Consider the following 23303-nt stretch of genomic DNA (forward strand, 5'->3'; position numbering starts at 1 on the left):
TTGACAATTTGATTCACATGCTACATAATCGAGTCGTAACGAGCCATAGGACTAATTAAACATCTTTGACCTATCGTGTTTACTGTTATTGATACGACCTATTGGTTTAGGTCAAGACTAGCACTATCCTTCGCACACGTTACCTTGTGAAGTACTTTTCATACGTGCACTCAAGGTGAGATCATAGTCCCACTTTTACTCTTTTGAAACTTACATTTTGGGATGAGAAAACATAAACGTTCCTTTTAAACTAAGTGAACACAAGTACAGGAAAACAAACATTCTACATACGAGTTTGAACAAAAATCCTCAATTCGATTATCATTAGTTACACTTGCCGGGTGTAAGCGAGAACTTATGTTATATGGCCATATGGGTTTGACAAACCCTCATTCAAACGGTTCGCTACCGTTTACGAATGAAATGTATTTTCGAGAAACAGTGTACGTTCTAACACTATTGTGATGGGGTTCTATGGAAGGAATGTTAAGCATTGATAATTGGGTGCTCGTGAAACAAACTTTTGGAATGTATTACTATTATCTCATTGTTGCAAATCTTGTGGTTCACTTGTACTTACTTACTTAAACCTATGATTTCACCAACGTTTTCGTTGACAGATTTCTATGTTTTTCTCAAGTCCTTGAACGATACATGATACATGCTTCCGCTCATTATTTGATACTTGCATTGGATGTCGAGTATATGTGCATACATGGAGCGTCTTTTGACTTTATTTAAAACTGTGTCGTATAGGATTTCGTTTGTACTTAACTTTGTGACGTAACTTTTGGATGAACAATTCTTGTAAACTGGGGAACAATCTTTACTTTTGAAATGAATGCGACATCTTTTGGTCAAACGTTGTTTTAAAGACTTATGACCACGTAACGGGACCTAAGTAGACGGCGCCGTCAAACATGATTTGGTCGGGTCGCTACAGATGGTATCAGAGCGTTGGTTATAGGGATTTAGAGTTCATTGGTGTCAACCTCGAGTCATAGGGTACATTGGTGAGTCGAGACTACAACCGGCATATAGACTTGAAGTAGGAATTACTTGACTACTTGTGCATTTATACTCGAACGCTTCTACTCATATCTACTCTTAGTTCATCTTAATCTCATGTTGTTTAATTTGATTGACACGCCACCTTGACTTTATAGAATAATGTCGAATGCACATATGAATCAGGGTAATATATTTGTCGGGATTATATTACGGTGACTCATATGAACGTTCCGACATTATGGCATAAAGAATTTAAGGCGAGTCGAGGAAAAACTTCTCTTTATCTTTATTCTATATCACGGTTAGTATTATTGAAAATACTAATCAATGATATTCTTGTGTCTTGAAGGAACAATGGCTCCTCGTCGTGTACGCCGCAATGAAACTCCCGAACAAGCTCTCGAACGGATGATAGCTACCGCCGTAGATGCGGTCATGGCCGGTCACTCTTCTAACAACAATAACAATAACAACAACCACAACAACAACAACAACAACAACAATGGGGCCGGTAACTCAAACGAGGGATGCTCCTATAAAGCTTTCATGGGGTGCAAACCTCACACTTTCGATGGGACCGGGGGACCGGTCGTGCTCACCCGATGGTTTGAGCAAACGGAAGCCGTCTTTAGCATAAGCGGTTGTCGTGACCAAGACAAGGTCAAATACTCCACTCACACCTTCGCCGGTGTCGCTCTTACATGGTGGAATACTTATGTACAATCGGTGGGTACCGATGAAGCTCACGCCCTCTCTTGGGCCGACTTGAGGGAAAAGATGATTGTCGAATATTTCCCTCGTGAGGAAACCCGAAGGCTCGAACAAGAGCTAAGAACTTTAAAGGCGATCGGAAACGATCTCAAGGCCTATAATCAACGATTTTCTGAACTAACCTTGATGTGCCCAAACCTTGTGAACCCCGAGTCTTTAAGGGTTGAACTTTACATGGATGGTCTTCCAAAGAGCATCAAACACGGAGTAATGTCATCCAAACCCACTAATCATCAAGAAGCTTTGAACATGGCCTGCAAATTGATAGAAACGGTTGACGAAATCGTAGTTCCGGCACCTAAGGCCAAGGATAAATCGAGCGACAACAAAAGAAAGTGGGAACCCTCCCAATCAAGCAACAACAACTTTGCTAAGAAGCCTTACACCTCCTACGGCAAGAAGGGTTATGCCAGGAACCTACCTCTTTGCAACAAATGCAACAAACATCACTTTGGCGAATGTAGTAAGCTAATTTGCCATCGGTGCCAAAGAATTGGTCATAAGGCCAACGATTGTAAAAGTGCCACTCCCGTCGCTCGGAAGTGGCCCAATGCACCAAAGACGGGCACTTGTTACGAATGTGGCCAAATGGGTCATTATAGAAATGCATGCCCAAAGAAGAAAGATAACCCCAACACGCGCGGCCGAGCTTTCAACATCAACACCGAGGAAGCCCGGGATGACACTGAACTAGTCACGGGTACGTTTCTTCTCAACAATTCTTATGTCTCTTGCTTATTCGATTCGGGTGCCGATAAATGCTTTGTATCCAAGACTTTGACTCATTCTTTTAGCACTCCACCTCTTCCATTAGATACCACTTATACCATTGAAGTGGCTAACGGGAAACTATTAAGTGCCGACACATATTACCGGGGGTGTACGTTAAACATTTTGGGTAAGGAATTTGAAATTGACTTGATACCCATGGAACTAGGAAGCTTTGATGTAATAATCGGTATGAATTGGTTAGTCAAAATGAAATCTCACATCCTTTGTGATCTTAACGCAATCCGAATTCCTATCGAGAATGGTGAACCTTTGATTGTTTATGGCGATAAGAGTTGCACCAGACTCAACCTCGTTTCGTGCCTTAAAGTTAGAAAACTACTCCGTAAGGGTTGTTTTGCGATCCTTGCCCACGTTAAGAAAGTCGAGTTCGATGAGAAACATATCGATGATGTGCCTATTGTTAGTGACTTTTTCGATGTATTTCCCGACGAATTGCCGGGTCTTCCACCTCATCGACCGGTTGAATTCCAAATCGATCTTATTCCGGGAGCCGCACCTGTAGCACGTGCACCGTATAGACTTGCTCCATCCGAAATGCAAGAATTGCAAAGTCAAATCCAAGAACTACTTGGCCGTGGTTTTATCCAACCTAGCCATTCACCCTGGGGCGCTCCGATTTTGTTTGTTAAAAAGAAAGACGGATCCCTGCGAATGTGCATTGATTATCGTGAACTAAATAAATTGACGGTTAAGAACCGATATCCTCTTCCTCGCATCGATGACCTCTTTGATCAATTACAAGGGTCTTGCGTATATTCAAAAATCGATCTCCGCTCGGGTTATCATCAATTAAGGGTTAAGGGGGAAGATGTCTCCAAAACCACTTTCCAAACTCGTTATGGTAGTTATGAATTTCTTGTAATGCCATTTGGTCTCACTAACGCACCGGCGGTGTTCATGGATCTTATGAACCGCGTGTGCAAACCGTATCTTGACAAATTCGTTATCGTGTTCATCGATGATATTTTGGTCTATTCAAAAAGCGAAGAAGAACACGAGGAACAATGGTTTAGGTCAAGACTAGCACTATCCTGTTTACTGTTATTGATACGACCTATTGGTTTAGGTCAAGACTAGCACTATCCTTCGCACACGTTACTTTGTGAAGTACTTTTCATACGTGCACTCAAGGTGAGATCATAGTCCCACTTTTACTCTTTTGAAACTTACATTTTGGGATGAGAAAACATAAACGTTCCTTTTAAACTAAGTGAACACAAGTACAGGAAAACAAACATTCTACATACGAGTTTGAACAAAAATCCTCAATTCGATTATCATTAGTTACACTTGCCGGGTGTAAGCGAGAACTTATGTTATATGGCCATATGGGTTTGACAAACCCTCATTCAAACGGTTCGCTACCGTTTACGAATGAAATGTATTTTCGAGAAACAGTGTACGTTCTAACACTATTGTGATGGGGTTCTATGGAAGGAATGTTAAGCATTGATAATTGGGTGCTCGTGAAACAAACTTTTGGAATGTATTACTATTATCTCATTGTTGCAAATCTTGTGGTTCACTTGTACTTACTTACTTAAACCTATGATTTCACCAACGTTTTCGTTGACAGATTTCTATGTTTTTCTCAAGTCCTTGAACGATACATGATACATGCTTCCGCTCATTATTTGATACTTGCATTGGATGTCGAGTATATGTGCATACATGGAGCGTCTTTTGACTTTATTTAAAACTGTGTCGTATAGGATTTCGTTTGTACTTAACTTTGTGACGTAACTTTTGGATGAACAATTCTTGTAAACTGGGGAACAATCTTTACTTTTGAAATGAATGCGACATCTTTTGGTCAAACGTTGTTTTAAAGACTTATGACCACGTAACGGGACCTAAGTAGACGGCGCCGTCAAACATGATTTGGTCGGGTCGCTACACAAGCGATACCCCTTAACTCCGTCAGCATACCCCAAGAATAAACACTTTCTGGACTTCGGATCCAACTTTTTCGTTTCTTGAGAGTTGCACATTGCGTACACATGACTTTCGAATACATGAAGGTCTGAATAATAAACCGGTTTTCCATTCCACATCTCCATCGGCGATTTCAACTCAATCGCAGTTGACGGTAACCGATTTATCACATAACATGAAGTACTGACTGCTTCTGCCCAGAATGATTTCCCCAAGCCTGCAGTTGCCAACATCGCCCTTGTTCTATCTAACAAGGTTCTATTCATCTGCTCTGCCACATCATTTTGTTGAGAAGTGTATGCCTTCGTGAATTGTCTTTTGATACCTTCCTGTTTGCAGAACTTATCAAATTCATCACCAGTGTATTCTCCTCCATTATCTGTGCTCAAACAGTTGATCTTTTTACCAGATTCAAGTTCAACCCGCGCTTTGTAAACTTTGAAAATTTCAAACACATTTGCCTTCCTCTTGATTGGGTACACCCAATATCTCCTAGTGTAATCATCAATAAATGATACAAAATACTTTGCTCCTCTTAGGGATTGAACTGGTGCTTGCCACACATCAGAGTGAATTAATTCTAGAACCAATTTACTTCTAGAATTTGATGTGTTAAACTTTAGGCGATGCTGCTTGCTGATTACACAATGCTCACAGAAAGGTAGCGATACCTTTGTAAGACCATGAATAAGATTTGTATCAACAAGAATCTTCATACCTTGTTCAGACATGTGTCCAAACTTTTGATGCCATGTTATAGCAGCTTTATCACTTGAACTATTCAAAGCAACAGATGCTTCTGCTTCCTGTACCATCTCGCCTTTCAGAATGCATAGATTAGCACCCACCTTTTCTCCTTTCATAAGTACAACTGCGCCTATCATGATTTTCATGATCTTGTCTTTTATCTCCATCTTACAACCAAGATCATCTAATTGTCCTAAAGACAATAAGTTCTTCTTCAAACCCTTCACGTGTCGTACTCCTTGAATAGTACGAAGAGTACCATCATGCATCTTCAGAATGATATTTCCAATTCCAATGATCTTTAGTTTGTGATCACTGCAACTGCATAAAGATCCTCCTGAGATACGTTCATATTGTTTGAAACATTCTCTTCTAGGGGTCATGTGAAAAGTAGCTCCTGAGTCAAATAACCAGACATCAACAAATGTCTTTCTACCTTCATTTACTACCAATGCCTCACCAATCAAAGCAGTCCCATCTTCTGAAGTGCTTGCAATATTTCCTTGAGGATTAGAGTTATTTAAACTCCGGCAATCCTTCTTCAGGTGACCTTTCTTGCCACAATTGTAGCATGTGTAAGTCTTCTTTTTCTTAGACTTCAGTTTACCATGATTGTGACTCCCACTTGGGCTACGTTCCGTTGATCTACCTCCTGTCACCACCAAGGCCTCCACTTATTGTGAACCGGCCTGTCTATCCTCCTTTCTATTACGCCAACCCTCTTCTTCTAGAACAGCAGCAACATCATTATAGACTAGATATTCTGAGAGAATATTATTGGTAGGTTGATAATGAGTTGATCATACGAGTCAGGTAGACTTTGAAGTAGAAGTTCAGCACGTTCTTGTACCTCTCTATTGCAACTCAATGAAGCGAGTTAAGAGAATAGAGTATTTAAGTTATTAATGTGCTCATTCACTGAAGTGGATTCACTCATGCGTAAAACATAAAGTTTTCTTTTTAGGAATATCTTGTTGTGGAGCGATTTGGTCTCGTACAATTTTACGAGGTGATCCCAAATCTGTTTCGCCGTTTTCTTTTCTTCTATGCTAGACAAAACGCCATCTGCTAGTGCCAGATGAAGATTTGCGATAGCTTGACCGTCTATCTCTCCCCACTTTTCATCAGTGAACTCGGATGACCGTTTACTGATGGCCGCTAAACACTTATCCTTTCTAAGATAGCTTTCATCTTTAGTTTCCATAACGAGAATTTACCCCCGTTGAACTTTTCAATTTCAAATTTCGTAGACATTGCTATAATTACAATCTTCTTTTCGATAATACTATTTTTCGAGAAATAGTACACGAGAACTTTTATCGAGTGAAAATAATCTTACTTATTTTCTGATGTGAAAGGTCCACTATCGTGGCGACCACAGAGCATACGATAAGTAAATTAATACACGCTAGATATAAAAACCTTAGCTCTGATACCACTTGTTGAAAAAAGCGACACCAAATTATAGCAAACCGCTAGTAATATTGAAATAGCGACAATAAAGAGACACCAAGATTTAACGCGAAAAACCCCAAGGGTAAAAAAACCACGGACAAGGAAAGAAAACGTTTCACTAATAAAAATAATAGGAATTACACTTCTCTCTAATTACAAGGATAAGCACTAATCTTTATATCTCTTGTAATTAGGAGATTAACACTCACAAACTCTCTATTTATCTTTTTAGTATACAAGAACACTTGTAATTTGGGATGTATAAATGAGCATGTATGATGCTATATTTATACTACTTGAAAATGAAGAAATTGTATACAATTTGACAACCATATGCTAGTTGTAATCAAGTTGTCATCTATATGGTAATTGTAATCAAATTGACAACTATATGAAAGTTGTAATCAACTTGACAACCATATGAAAGTTGTGATCAAATTGAATTTGTCATGTCACCTTCTAGATTATTACTTCAACAACCACGAGGACTATAATTAAAAACTGAGTCCAAAATACATTTCTCTCTCTAAAAAAGATTTTGTATTTTTTTATGTTTTCCCAGATTTGAAAACCGTTTTTAACATTATGGCATTGACGCATAGTGCCATAGTGGTGAGGCTATGGGGCGGCGGAAGTGGGTTGCTCGGGTGGGAGTTCGTGCGAGATCTCGAAACGAAAGTCATGGTGAACGTAAGTTTAATTTCGATTAGTCAATGGATGAGTTAAAAGGAGTTAGAACGAGAATAATTTAAATATTATAAATACCTTTTTGTGCCTTTCACATCTCTAAACAAAAACAAAATTAATGGGGGTTAATGACACATACCATCGACATTACTAGTGTAAATCACAAGTCTATTCACGTCAGAAAAAACACGGGGACCATATTAGTTACTAGTATTTGATACAAATCACAAGGACAATGTGTGTAATTTTCTCTTGAAAATAATCAATTATACTTATTTTTCTAGAACGGCATAATATATATTAGTACTAGCAAGACAATTACATGCAGCTTAAAAGAGATTGAAGCCAAACATTCCAATCGATATTTGCTTTTCTATATCCGGAGGATAACCAGTCAAAGAATTCAAAATAATAAGATCTAAAAAATAGCACTTCTTTATCTTAGCGGAATTAAACACCACATCATTATTGTATCTCCAAAGAATCCACATAGCGGCAATACAAATGCAATGAATCACGGTAGAAATCTTTGGGTTTGGAGAAGCTTAAGCGAGCTAACTTATGAGGTCCAACCCATCTGACCATCTAGGGATATCGAGGCCCGTCTAGGTAGCAATATAAGCACAAACATGTGTTATAGTTGGGCAGTGAATAAAAATATGGGCATCATCCTCAACAGCAAACTCACATAACGAACACGAGTAACTTCGACAGCTCACATTTTGATCTCGAAGGCTCTTCTTGACACGTAATAAATCACACATAAACCGCCATTAAAATCTTAAAGTTTTCGTAGAGATCAATTAAAATTAATAATTTTTCTTAATCAATGTCTAGATTTTATTTTAACTTATTTTAACTTTAGCTTAGTATTCTTGTGTCAATTTGATGATCCGGCTTCTTTTTTGTTGATTACAGGGTACAAATTGCACTTTTCTTTTTAATATTCATTATTAGTTATAAGGTTTTTTCTGTTCGGATTACTAGGAAAGAGCGAGTAATCTGACATCATACTTTACTGTACGCAGTCCATCGGGAATACTCTCTGACTGTTTCCAACCCTTCCCCGGCACCCCAAGATTTGAACTTAAGACCTCCTGCAAAGATGTCAGGGCCCTAACCACTTGAGCCACCTTGGAATGGTTTTTTTTAATACTCAGTGATTGCTAAAAGAATAAGTCAACAATTTCATTATCTTGAATAATCATTTCTTAAAAAGCTGATGGTTACTTGATGTATATCGATTTCGATCTAATGATTTCTAAAATTGATGTATGGTATCATATTACTTTAAGGTTCTAATATGTGTAGTACTTGTAAATAATTAGTTTAACGTAACTATATTCGACTACGGGTCTCTATAACAAACTATTCATTTATTTACACATCTTTTCGCACTTTTAAAATGTGAAATTTTTTGTTAAATTCTCACAGTTATAATTGTGTACGCTTTACAACATATACAACCCTAAAGTATCATCTATAACCGTAGAGTACATCGTATTTATGAAGAAAAAAATTCACACATATTGGTGTGTCAACATAAATTTGAACACGCTTAAAATGTTAAGTTAATTTTGTCACGTAAAATTTGTTCACGCTCACATTTGTGTAAAAAAAAATAAAGTGTGACAAATTTACTTAAACCTACAAATATTGAATATGTTTTTGTGTGTAAAATATAATACACCACTCGTATACGTTAAAGACAGTACATGTACATCAACGACACGGCATACGTAAATTACAGTGTTACAGTTTAGTGGTCACTCTACAATTATGATATACGAATATTAATGCTATCACCCATTTATATACGTTTACGTTTACTTTTGAAGTCACGTGGTCTAGAGTCTGGACTAACGCATGATGACATCAAATCAAATTAGAATTGGGTTTACAGTGGACGTTGAGACTGACCAATAACAATAACTAACATCATCCGCTTTACCTAATTGATTATTTCTTTTTGTTTGATAAATCTGTTTAAGAAAACAGATTAGAAAACATTTAGCGCAAAGTCAAGATGGCCGAGCGGTCTAAGGCGCCAGTTTCAGGTACTGGTCCGAAAGGGCGTGGGTTCAAATCCCACTCTTGACATTTAATTTTTATTTGAACTCATGATTATAATTATAATTATAATTATATGCACACCCTTTGTCCCTCATTTTTTTTTTTTTTTTTCAGTGTTCCAATATTTTCTGATTCTTTCCAATATGAGTATTATATTGTACTGTAATTAGAACAAAATTTCCAACTCGTAACAATGCAAAAGTGTGTTTCAGTGTTTGTGAAGTTATCCTTGGAACACATTATTTTGCCTTGTGGCTAGAGAAAGGCATAAACTGTACTTTTACCATTTGTATAAGTTAAGTATGGTTCTTTTATTGCTTTGTATAATCTATACTAGAGTCACCATGAACCACCATAAAGATCAAACCACAACAACAATCAACCTATCTGCTCTCCTAGCACAGATCATGTCGTCAGAGAGCAGCCGCCGAGATATTGGTGGGTCCGCCTTCCAACCACCCAATATTGGTACCCCCAATCTTGAAGGTACGAATGTGGGAGCCGCAATGATCATCCATCGTGGCTCTGGGATATCGTCTGGTGAGGTGAACGACAGTTGTGGTGTTAACATTTATGTAAATAACAATATACAAGGGTTGAATAACTCGATAATGATTGGAAGCCGGTTGTATATGGGTGATCCTGGTGTGGCACTGACTTTAAAAGATTTGAAATTGGATAGATGGTTTTCTAAGAGAAACAGTAGTAATGTTGATCGTTTATCTTTAGGTGTTTTCTTGTTAATGATTTTTGTGATTGTTTTAGCTTTCACTGTTATGTATTTCATGTAAATTTACGCATGTTTTATATACGCAGGCTACTATAGGTTTGTGATAATGACTCGAGCCATTAACAAATTATTACCTAGTTTGATTTGTCAAAATAAGGATGTTGATCTGATCAATTTGATTGTATATGTTACGAGTACTTATCTGATATTTGACACATTTCAAGTTAGGTGCATTTGATAAAACATGATAATTAAACATTGAATGACTCAAAATTTAAATGATTCAAATGTTCTGATTGAATTTGGTATGAATGACCATAACATGTTTGATAACCATTCTGAATGAACTTTCGATCTTACTTTTGGCTTATTGTGCTTAAATTGTGTTGTTTTTTTTGTCTTGCAAACATATAGCAATAATGTCTTACTGTGCTTAAATTCTGTTGTTCTTGTTGTCTTGCAAACATATAGCGATAATGTAATACAACTGCATATTAACATTCATTGTTACATGAAAATCTTTGTATCTTTGATTCAAATCAAAGGGCCAATAAAAATTACAAAAAAATCTTAAAGAAACCAAATTACGGTATTGGTTAACTGTGTATACTTGCACCAACAACTCGTACACTTATTCAAAGCTGGTCCTGGTGCCAAGAAACTATATAAATATAAAAAATCAAAAAATAAATCAACATTTTAAACCATAAACAGCCCCAAAAAACAAACCTTGTTGATCAATGCATAACCATCTTCACCCCATAAACTAGATAACGTATAAGTTTAGTTAACCTATATAACCGCGTTTATCTCCCTCATGTTTTCTTGGATAACCTCACTGCTGCAAGTTGGGATTTTTAAGAATCCGCAGTCTTTTTACGGAGCCAAGAAACATTCTGAAACAAAATTAGGATAAACTAAGTTAAGTTAAAGAACATGAGCATAAATTGGTCCATTTGTGCAAGAAATTAAGGTTAAGAAAACGTACTCCCAAGGGACGTCTCCAACAAGCATACAATCTCCATCTCTGTCTTCATAAGTCAGCACATATTCAGATGTTCCGTTTAACAATCTTGATGTTCCGAATGCATCAGTACTCGGCTTATGTATTCCATAGAACATGTCCTCTAGTGTTTGGGCTAACATTTCATAAGAGGTATGAGCAAAAAGATCAACTTTTCGGCCTATTAGGGTCCCATCCATATTCACCTTTACGGTTAGCTGATGATGATGATGTTGACCATTGGTTATGTTCTTGCTAATCTCGTCTTGTTCTAACTTGATCCGGTTAGCCCAGAGTGGCAACCACTGACCTTTTCTAATTGGAGGCCATCCAACCACACTGTAATAAGAGGATTACAAAACACAATTCAGCATCTACCCTTAATAAGAATCTTTAAAGTCAGTCCACTATTTTGCGGACCTAATTAGAGAAGAATTTGGTTATGATGGTTATCTTAGTTTACTTTTGGTCTGCTGCTTTTTGAAAGACAGTTTATTCGCTCAATGTGGTTGGGTTCCTGACCCACCAGCGGTTAGGGCCATGAGATCTTTGCAAGTGGTCTCAGACATAAATCTTGTGATGGTCAGGGAATTTTCTTTTTTTTTTTTTTTTTTTTTTTGAACGGCAAACACACGCCCACCACTTTTGTCTACGACGGGACTCGAACTCAATACTCCTTGATACCGTTGGGCCAGAAGCCCTTTGGTCTCAGATTAATTCGGTTACGCTACTTACATCTAACAATCTGCTTTGTAAAAGTCATAGAAAAAAATTATTGAACTCTGTAATTGATGACCATCTTCTTTTTCACTTTTCTAGTTACATGTTAATACAAAAATGTGTAGTAGGCCCTATAATCATAAAAATTTCATAATTTCATAAGGGCATAATCACACAAACAGATAGTTCTGCCTTAAAAACATATAAATTATATAAATTTCGTAAAAGTGTGAAAATATTCCAAATCAAACATTACATAAACACTTCAAATATATCGCATAGATGCGTGATGGTAGACACATACACACGGAGACAACTAACATTAACATAAGATTAATTGTAAAATGTATAACACATATAAGAACCTATGAATCTGATTTAGTTGTGATCATATCCAAATTGAAAACTCTACAAGAAAATAAAAATAACAACAAATAACAACAAAGAAAGTAAATTAAAAAGACAAAATTTGAGCTCAATTACCTTGTGGAATTAGGAGTGACAGAATCAATAGCAGGAATTCTTTTAGCACCATCAATGAATGAATTTGGGTTATTGACAGAAGAAGATGATGTAGATGAGCATGAAGACATTAAATCTTGACTAGTCAATCTTCTAGAAGCTTCTTCCTTTTTCTTCAAACCACCACCACCACCACCAATACTCAACCCTAAGCCTAATTCAAGATCATCATCAATTTCAACTGGGTAGGTTGAAGTAACATCGACAGACATATTATAATTCTTGTTCACTTCATTCATATTTTTAATTTTTAAATTAAAATGTTAGAGATCAAGGACGCTATTTGAAGAAGGTGAATGAACAAAAAACAGGGGAGGTGAAGTGTAAAGAAAGAAATTAAAGGAAAAAAAAAGGAGGGGGTTGGTGGGACCCATGTGTCGGCTTCGTGCGCCTTAATTCATGATCGATTTCGCCAAACGCGCAGAAACACGAAACTACGTTGTTACCATTTCAACCAAACACTGTGCCTCTGCCCATGAAAGATGGATTTGTGATATCATAGTTTTTGGTTTATAAAAAGTACAAGTCTTCCATGCCCAGTTGAGATGTTATAGTACAACATTTTAGTGTTCGACTTGCATAAACAATGTCAGTTGAAAACAAGTGATGCGGAGTAAGTACGTAATATTTGTACCATGTATAAAACGATCAAAATAACTGAAATTACCAATTACTCTCAATCAATATATAGGGTAATTGAAAGAGTGGTTAATGATAAATTTTAACTCAAAATAAACAATTACTCTCAAAATAAATGTACAATTTATTTGATTTATTTTCATTAAACTCTTATTTTTAGCAAGTTAAAAACAAACAACCTTCAAAAACTCTATGTGTCAAGTTCTCATATATCCAAGGTTGGAGAATTCGAATCTCGGAGCGATCTCGTTTTGACATTTTCTGGGAGATTTTGGCATCTCGAAAAAATTTCGGGGAGATTTCGGACGTTAACTTGTGTTGACTTTTTATTTTTTTAATATAAATATATATAAATATATGTATATTTATATACATTTTACGAGTTTTTACAAGAAAATCTAAGAAATGAACGAGAAATTACGAGAAAATTCGAGAGATGAGTGAGAAAATCCGAGAAATCTCAACGATATTCTCGGCTGACTTTTCAAACCGAGATCTCGCCGAGTAATTCCGAAACACTGCATATATCATATATTAAGTTGAATATATACCTGACCGAAGTAGGTTACCGTTTTAGGTTATTGATCACACGTATTTCGGAGATGGATTGTGTATGAGTGCACAGAATCATGTTGATGGTGAACCGGTTAACAGTTAGACGTTCTCCGTTAAAGTAATTTTAAAATTTAATGTAACATTATTTTTTAATTTATTTTTATTTTTAGTGTATTTTTTAATTTAATACACTTTTATTTTTATTGTAGTTTAAATTTAAATTAAAAAAAATATAATTTTAAAGTTTTAAATTAAAATATTGAGAAAGTAATGTCATTGTTAATAGTGTTTAGTCCTAGGTTTAGTTCTAATAAGAAATGTTGATGTACCAGTTAGTCCTGGGAGAAAATATGTCAATGTTGAAAACGTTATAAAAGCAAATATATATTTAAAGAGGTATACAAAATATCTATTCGTAAGACCATTTTGAACACACTGCCAGTTTTCAGGCGTCAGTCTACGTGGCAAAATTGATGAAATATAACGCGACGTCAGTTTCCGTTAGTTTGGGGCGTCAGTTGGACTAGCAATGCAAAAAAAAACGTCAGTCACACGTGCTGCGATTTGATTGGGCCACATTTTCAGCCGTTTGACAACGGCTATACGGCCGTTATATATATATATATATATATATATATATATATATATATATATATATATATATATATATATAACTTTTATATTTTCTATTATAAATATCTCATATACCATTTACTTTTTACACAACTAAACATCATTTTCTATCATTTTTTATACATGATAATACAAATACTTTTATAATTATGGCATCGTATTTACTTGGTTTCGATTCCGATTCGGAGGATCTTCGTGCTATTCAAATTATTCAAGAATTGGACGAAGAGTCCGAAGTCGAGTTCGTGCCTCGTATTCCTAGAGTTCGAGGTTACATTCCGAGAGATCGTGAATCAGCAGCGCAACGATTGTGGGGCGATTACTTTGCGACGCACGAATTTTTCCGGCCAAGAAAATTAAAAGGCATTTTCGTATGCAAATAAATTTATTTTTCCAAATAGTGCAAGGTATAACTACATTTTCTAGTAATTCTATTCCCGAGCATTTTGTTTTTTTTTTTTTTTTTATAGAAACTATTGATGCTCTTGGTATGCAGTCGTTTACTACTTTAAAAAAAAATGTACTTCGGCTATACGCCAATTAGCCTATGGAACGAGCCCTGATATGTCGATGAATATTTACGTATGAGTGAGAAAACAACTAAATATGTTTAGACAACTTTTGTAATATGATTTTAGAAGACAATGATTTTGCGTTATGTAAATGGGAAGAAAGATTTATATCCAGGGAAAGGGTGAATCATGCCCAACGGATAAGGAATAGAGGACGAATCAAGACATTATCACGAGAGAAATAAGGGATATGGCAGTGCACGACCAACTTACTAATGATTTAACCAAGCATATATGGAATATTCCGACGTCATTTTGACCTATGAATTAGTCCTTATTTATGTAAACTTTAGTTTTACTATTTTTAGTTTGTATTTTTTTTAAGTACTTCTTTTATTTATTAGTTTGCATTTTTTAAAATTTAATGAAAATATTATATTATTAGTTTTATTAAATAATGTGTTAATTATATATAATAAAATGTAAAAATAAAAAATAGGTGGATCCTACATAAACCTGACACAAAAACTAACATTTAAGGTTATAAAATGTCAAAAACTGATACTGATCAATCATACACTTTTTGATAAAGGGAGTGATATGTACACAACTCATTATTGTAATATACACAACCATCATGCGATACAACACTGTAAAGCATGATGATTGTGTACATAACAAAAATGAATTGCGTACATATCATTACTTGATAATAAAAAATGACAAAAATGTGATCATCAAGGTTAGAAATGGTCTAACAATTACAAGAGAATGATGAATAAGCCAAGGGCCTATAAATATCAATGTCTCGCGAGTCATGACTTCTAAATCTCGGAGTGAGAAGAGATGAAGAGTGGAGACAAATCGACAAAACGTGGGGTCATATAAAGTCAAACCACACGGCTCTTTGTCTACGACTACTCTTGTGTATATTTTTCTTTAGCCAAACCCATTTTATATTCTTTATTGCCCCTCGAACTTTTATTGTGTAAAAGTTTTACCCCTATTTCAAGAAGTTTATAATTATACCACTACCAACTTACTCGGTACATCACAATTTAGTTAGGGTTTTGTTACGTACACAACCAACATGCTTTACAGTGTTATACTGTACAACACTGTAAAACATGTTAGTTGTGTACGTAACAAAAAAATGGGTTGTTTACATATCACTCCCCATTTAATTATCTCTAAACAAAAAACACTCACATAAAAAATTATAAAAGTAATGTACTTTCTGTTTATTTTACAATTTTACCTTTAATTTTTAATTCTCTTTTACTCATATCCACATATTATATAGACATAATAGAACTTAATTTTCTTATTTTTCTATTTATAAAAATGGACAATTAATTTGAAACATCCTGAAATAAAATATTGAACAATAAATTAGAGACGAGATTATTTAAAAACATCAAGATTTTTTTATTAAATTAAGCCATTCTTTTTCTGTTGGTATAGACTAAACATGGATGATTCCAAATTCCTACATCCTTAATACCAACTAATACCATTTTCAACTACGATATACTATATCACTAAAACTAAGAGTCACATAAGCGCTGAATCCCCCCTTCGTGGCTGAGTGATTCACCTCAATACCTTGAGTATTGAGTTAGTAAATGTCATAGGTTCGATCCTTAAGTTCTGTCATGCCTCCTAAGAAGTCCCAATGGTGTGACGACCCGAAAATTTCTGACCAAATTTAAACTTAATCTTTATATGAATTCGACACGATAAGTAAAGTCTGTAATATTGAGTCTCAAAATTTTGAAACTATATTCATGTAATCAATTACCTTTGACCGTGCTCGACGATTCACGAACAATTAATTGTAAATAGATATGTGTGTATGTATATATAAATAATAATTCGAAATATAATTTGAAGTATTATATGTTATTGTTATTAAAAATTAATAAAATAAAAATAGGATATTATAACAATTATTATTTAAAATATATCTCTATATATAAATAAAGTATATTAAAAATAAATATTAAATGATTTTAATACACGTTTGATGTTTCGATTGATATTAAGCAAGTTAAATTCAAACTTATATAATTTTAAAATTAACGGTTATACAAAAATGAGTTCTATAAATTTTAAGCTTATTAAAAATGTATTTAGGAACTATTTGTTAAGTTTCAACACTTTTTATATTTTACCCAGAATTGGGAGGGACAATTGATATAATATTTATTTAACAAACTAAGGATCGAATTTTATACCATAATGACCAAAATAAATAAATATATTTAATATAAAATTTTGGAATTTTTATGAGTACTTTTATCCGCCACTGATTTAACAACGGGGTACGATTTAGCAGTTCGCGAAAACTGTCGGTAGGAAGATCCAAATTCAAGGCTGCTGAATCATTTTTATTACTGTTTCCTTTTTGAATTATCACCCAACTTGTTAGTTTATATTATAATTATTATGATTATATTATATTATTAATTTATGATGTTACACGTTTTCTGTAATACATATTATATATATATGAGTTATTATTGAACAAACATCACTACCAGTTTTCTTTTTTCTACTATTCGGTCACTATTAGTCATTGTTTGAATTCATTTCATCACTTGCAGAATATATATGATATATACATACACATACTCGATAAGCAAGACTTACCATCACCTTCACATATACATTCGATCACCAATCACCACCATCATAACAACCGTCACCCATTCACCTCACCACCATAGCCATCACATCCTCGGCTAACCATCAAACGACTACCAACCACCTTCATGTTTCGACCAAATAATAACCACCTATCTTTCTCTCTTATGATCAACCACCTCAAACCCACTTCTTCTTCTTCTTCTTATACTTTATGTTCTTCTTCTTGATTATTCAACCCAACCAACCACCGATACAACCGCCACCACAAATCATCAAAACACAAAACCCACTTATGTTTCTTTCAAAACACAAGCACCACCATCGAACCATTTTGATTTGATTTTTGTCTCGTTTGCATCACCACCACGAAAACCCATCACCTATCCACTACATCTACTCCACTGCACCACCGGTCACCATCCACTTTTCACCATCCGCCACCCGTTACTTTCTCATCGCCACCTAGCTATCTCTCTCTACTATTCAAACAACCTGCAACTGTTACTACCTTTGTTTTTCTGTTTTTCTATTGTGAACCCACACACAACCAACTAACTATTGCTGCACGAATACTTTGTTTCCTGTACTCTACAGTTTGAAGGTCAGACCACCACCATTAACATGGGTTGTTTGTTATTGTTGACTGTTTGGGTTTATATTACTCCGAGACCAAAACAACCACAAGCTGCTACCGTCTGCAATATTTTTTTGTTTTGTTTCTGTTTTGATCGATTTACCACTCAATTGACATAATAATGATGATGATATACGAATGATGTTATGATAATGACGATGGAAAAGTGATGTTGATAAGGGAATGATGATGACCATGATGATAATTATGATTGTGAGATTGAAGATGATGTGATCTCACGATAATGATTGATGTTGTGAGATGATGTCATAATCGATGATGATGATTATTAAACGAGGAAGAAGATGAATACCATGGTTAAAAGGCGATGATGTTATGAAGATGATGAATATGATTCCCTGTTTTCTTTTTCCCTTTTTAAAAAAATGACGACAGGATTAATATATTACTAGTTTGGGCTGTTATGATTTAATTGGATTAGGTTATGGGATTGAGGAATGGGCCGAGTTCTTTGTTACATGTTGGGCCAAAATTCTGTTGGGCCGATACTGAAACAAAGGCAAGAAGGATAGAACAATTTCGGGTTAAAGGTATTAAGTTTATTGTATAAATCAGAAATGTCGAGCAGCTCAGTTGGTTTGGGGTTATGTTGGGTACATGAGAGGTCATGGGTTCGATACTGGGCAACGACGTTTTTTTTAGATACTGCAATACACTTGTTTTCTTAAGGTAGAACTACTATTATTATTATTATTATTATTATTATTATTATTATTATTATTATTATTATTATTATTATTATTATTATTATTATTATTATTATTATTATTATTATTATACCCATGACCTCTTTGTTACATGTTGGGCCAAAATTCTGTTGGGCCGATACTGAAACAAAGGCAAGAAGGATAGAACAATTTCGGGTTAAAGGTATTAAGTTTATTGTATAAATCAGAAATGTCGAGCAGCTCAGTTGGTTTGGGGTTATGTTGGGTACATGAGAGGTCATGGGTTCGATACTGGGCAACGACGTTTTTTTTAGATACTGCAATACACTTGTTTTCTTAAGGTAGAACTACTATTATTATTATTATTATTATTATTATTATTATTATTATTATTATTATTATTATTATTATTATTATTATTATTATTATTATTATTATTATTATTATTATTATTATTATTATTATTATTATTATTATTATTATTATTATTATTTATCATTATTATTATTATTATTATTATTATTATTATTATTGTTGTTATTATAAAGTATTATTATTATTATTAATATCAATATTATTATCATTATTATAGATATTAGAGTTATTATTATTATTATTATTATTATTATTATTATTATTATTATTATTATTATTATTATTATTATTATTATTATTAGTATTATTATTATTATTATTATTATTATTATTATTATTATTATTATTATTATTATTATTATTATTATTATTATTATTATTTTTATTATATTATTATTACTATCATTATTAAAAATTTTATATATTTTATTATTGTTATCATTTTTATTATCAATATTAACATTTTTATTAATATTATCATTATTATTATTATAAGTATCATTATTATTAATATTATTCCTATTATTAATATTATAACAAATAAATATTAATTATATAAAAATATATTTAATACATATAATATAACTATATTTGTATTTTTATCATAAATAATAATTATTTATCTAAAGTAAATAAAGTAAATATATCTAACTAAATTATTAAGGAAACCTATAAATTATTAAATATAATAATTATATCACTAAGAAAAATACATAAATTTTTTCGATTTCAATTATATGTGTTAATATATATATATAAATGATATAGGTTCGTGAATCCGAGGCCAACCTTGCATTGTTCAATGTCGTCATATGTATTTTTACTACAAAATACAGTATTGTGAGTTTCATTACTCCCTTTATATATATATTTTTGGGACTGAGAATACATGTGCTGATTTTACTAATGTTTTACGAAATAGACACAAGTGATCAAAAACTACATTCTATGGCTGGATTATGAATATTGAATATCAACCCTTTTTAGCTTGATAACCTAATAATTAGGAAACGGGTATGGCCCCTAATTGACGCGAATCCTAAAGATTGATCTATGGACCTCGACAAGTCCCATCCGGGGTACGGATGCTTTAGTACTTTGAGATTATTATTATTATACAGATGAGAGGTTCTATTTGGGGATATTCTATGCATTAAAGTTAAGTCGGTTATCAAGCGTTCACCATATGAATGATTTTTAATTCGCGGGTTACGCGTGTTATTTTGTACTCGGGTTATGTGTACAATTAAATATATGAAATCTTGTGGTCTATTAAAATGATGGAAATGAATGTTTATGATAAACTAATGAACTCACCAACCTTTTGGTTGACACTTGAAAGCATGTTTATTCTCAGGTTTAAAAGAAATCTTCCGCTGTGCATTTGCTCATTTTAGAGATATTACTTGGAGTCATTCATGACATATTTCAAAAGACGTTGCATTCGAGTCGTTGAGTTCATCAAGATTATTATCAAGTCAATTATAATTAGATGTATTATGAAATGGTATGCATGCCGTCAACTTTCATTGTAATGAAAGTTTGTCTTTTAAAAACGAATGCAATGTTTGTAAAATGTATCATATAGAGGTCAAATACCTCGCGATGTAACCAAATATAATGTATTCATCTAGATGGATTAGGACGGGTTCCACATGAAACTCACAATACTGTATTTTGTAGTAAAAATACATATGACTGCATTGAACAAGTGCAGGGTTGGCCTCGGATTCACGAACCTATATCATGTATATATATTAACACATATAATCGAACAAATTTATATATTATTATTAACGATATATTTGTTACTTTAATGAATTATATGTTTCATTACTTAATTAATTTTATTTATTTTATAAATACTTAATATAGAATATTGATGTAGTTATGTTATATGTATTAACTATATTTTTATAAAAATATTATTTCTTTGTTAAAATAATAATTATAGTAATACTACAATAATGATAACAATAATAATGTTAATGATGATAAAAATGATAAATTTAATAAAAATAATAATTTTAATAATAAAAATGATAATTTAATAAAAATGATAATTTTGATAAAAATATAATAATAAATGAAAATAATAATAATACTAATTTTAATAGTAACTATAATAATAATAATAATACTTCTAATACTTATATTAATGATATTAATGTAAACTATATTACTGAAAATAATAAAAATCATGATATCAATAATAAAAATCAACATGATAATAATAATAATAATAATAATAATAATAATAATAATAATAATAATAAAAATAATAATAATAATAATAATAATAATAATAATAATAATAATAATTTAATTATACTTTATATATAAAATCACGCATTTTTTAATGGCTGCCCCCAAAACAGATCTAGGTAGCAAAAAAAAAAAAAATGCAGAGGAAGGGTATCATCATCGAAAAATCAATCTAACAAATCATCCTCATCATCATCAACCAATTTATCATCAGCAGTCATCGATGACTCGCAGGTCAATCGATTCGTCATATTCTTTGCTCAACTTCATAATCGGTCTTCATCATCTTCCATTAATCAATCAATTAATCGATTCATTAATTAGTGATGTAAGTTAATTAGTTCATTAATAACCTGTTAATTTCTTCATTCCTTTATTTTCTGTATTTTAATTTGATCGTATACAATAAATCATCTAATTAATCTGTATTTACTTGTATAATTGATTTTTAAAGTTTTCCCCTAATTTTGGTTCTAAAATCAAATAGTCTGTTAAACTGTCATCATCTTTTCTGTTTTTAGGTTCAACTTCTGGCTCGATTCATCTGAATTCGCTTCACTTATGGCTGCAACAATTCATCTGTATCTATTCTTATATTTATTAATATTTGTTAGGTATACTTTTTGTACAATTTAAGTTATTTACCTATTCATTAAATTCTAGTTATTTAGTATACAATATATATACTTGATATTAAAGTATTAAAATTTGATATACTTTTTGAATTAGTTTGTAAAACTCAGATTATTAATTCTGATATGTTTTCTGTATGTATATATATTTTTTAGTTGAAATTTAAGTTATGAAATTTAAGTTTGTTAAAATAATTATATGACAAAGATTTGTATATTGTTGACCTGTCTATGGAGTGGAGATCGAGCAGGAAGTGATCCACGAGTAGTAGGTGGTTTTGGTTTTCATTGCAGGTTGAACAGAAAACAGATAGTAACAATAGCTGGGAATAATCGTACAGCAGTCAATATAGATGGTGGTGGTTGGTGTGATGATTTGGGTTTGATTCAAAACAGGAGCATGAGTTGCAATTGTAGGTGATGTGGAACGTTTCGCGATGATTTAAAACAGAAACAAGCACAGCAGGTGCTGTAGCAGTTAAAGGTTATTGTTGTTGCTTGATTAGAACCAGAAATGTATAATAGCAGTTATAGGTATTTCATGTATTGATTGGTGGTGGTTTGGTTATCGTAGCGGTGAAGGTGTTGATGTCGATTTGATGAAGATAATGGTGGTGTTAGGAGGTGATGGATGATGGTGTATTGTGATAATGATTGTTTTGGTGTATCACTGAAATGAAACAGAAAAGAATCTTACAAATGGATACAATAGCCGTAGTTAAAGTGATGTTCCATGATGTGCTCCGGTGGTGTTTTAATGGTGAGATGGGTTGTAGGTGGTCCGAATATAAATAGGAGTGCAGCAGCCTGTTTTGTATGTCTCTTAAGATGAAGGTTTATGTTGTGGTTTCACGATGAAGAGAAATAGAAAGAGATAAATGATAGAGAGAGAGAGAGAGAGAGGGAGGCGATGGAAAGGAAAGGTGGTGAAGTGGTTAATGGTTCGAACGATCCTGCAGTAAACAATGATCATGATATGATGGTTCGGTTGATTAGGGTAGTGTTTCATGGCGTCGAGTGAAGGTTGATGGTGGAACTATGGCGATAGTGTTCAAGGTGACGAGTCATTTCAGAAACAAGGAAGAAGCATCGAAGGGTGTGTTTGGTTGGTGTTTGAATATGAATCTCCATGTATGATGTCTATTATAGGTATATATATTTTTATATATTATAGATGAAGATGATGTGAAACAAAAAGTGGAATATGGAAATAGTATACTCAATTGTAATTTAGTTATCAGAGATGAATTATTGTTGAGTGGTTACGTTAAAGT

General features: G+C 33.3%; 1 protein-coding gene and 1 non-coding gene across 3 annotated transcripts; one reads left to right on the plus strand and one right to left on the minus strand.

Annotated features, from left to right (window-relative positions):
- Positions 1-9418: 9418 nt before the first annotated feature.
- TRNAL-CAG (transfer RNA leucine (anticodon CAG)) lies at positions 9419-9498 on the plus strand. The gene has a single exon. It is a non-coding gene; the product is annotated as a tRNA-Leu (tRNA).
- A 1215-nt stretch (positions 9499-10713) lies between these two features.
- On the minus strand, positions 10714-12709 carry LOC139880395 (auxin-responsive protein IAA12-like). Of its 2 annotated transcripts, XR_011771237.1 has the most exons (4): positions 12408-12709; positions 11190-11543; positions 10931-11097; positions 10796-10848 (listed from the first exon to the last, which is right to left on the minus strand). XR_011771237.1 is itself a non-coding variant. In XM_071865476.1 (3 exons), exons 1-3 carry the CDS (start codon positions 12683-12685, stop codon positions 11037-11039), a joined length of 693 nt encoding a protein of 230 aa, XP_071721577.1. In that variant the 5' UTR covers positions 12686-12709; the 3' UTR covers positions 10714-11036. The 2 variants fall into 2 exon arrangements, 1 of the variants encoding a protein (XP_071721577.1); XM_071865476.1 differs by having other exon boundaries at positions 10714-11097.
- Between the last annotated feature and the right edge of the window lie 10594 nt (positions 12710-23303).

This window comes from Rutidosis leptorrhynchoides, chromosome 1 (genome assembly GCF_046630445.1).
Source record: "Rutidosis leptorrhynchoides isolate AG116_Rl617_1_P2 chromosome 1, CSIRO_AGI_Rlap_v1, whole genome shotgun sequence".
Lineage (NCBI taxonomy): Eukaryota > Viridiplantae > Streptophyta > Magnoliopsida > Asterales > Asteraceae > Rutidosis > Rutidosis leptorrhynchoides.

What these genes read in the sequence shown, in the direction of transcription:
- LOC139880395 (XM_071865476.1), bottom strand. Translation starts at nt 12,685, where the DNA reads ATGAATGAAGTGAACAAGAATTATAATATGTCTGTCGATGTTACTTCA. An exon ending in GTCACTCCTAATTCCACAAG is followed by an intron (nt 11,544 to 12,407) that starts GTAATTGAGCTC and finishes CTCTTATTACAG; the next exon opens with TGTGGTTGGATGGCCTCCAA. An exon ending in GTTGGAGACGTCCCTTGGGA is followed by an intron (nt 11,098 to 11,189) that starts GTACGTTTTCTT and finishes ATTTTGTTTCAG; the next exon opens with AATGTTTCTTGGCTCCGTAA.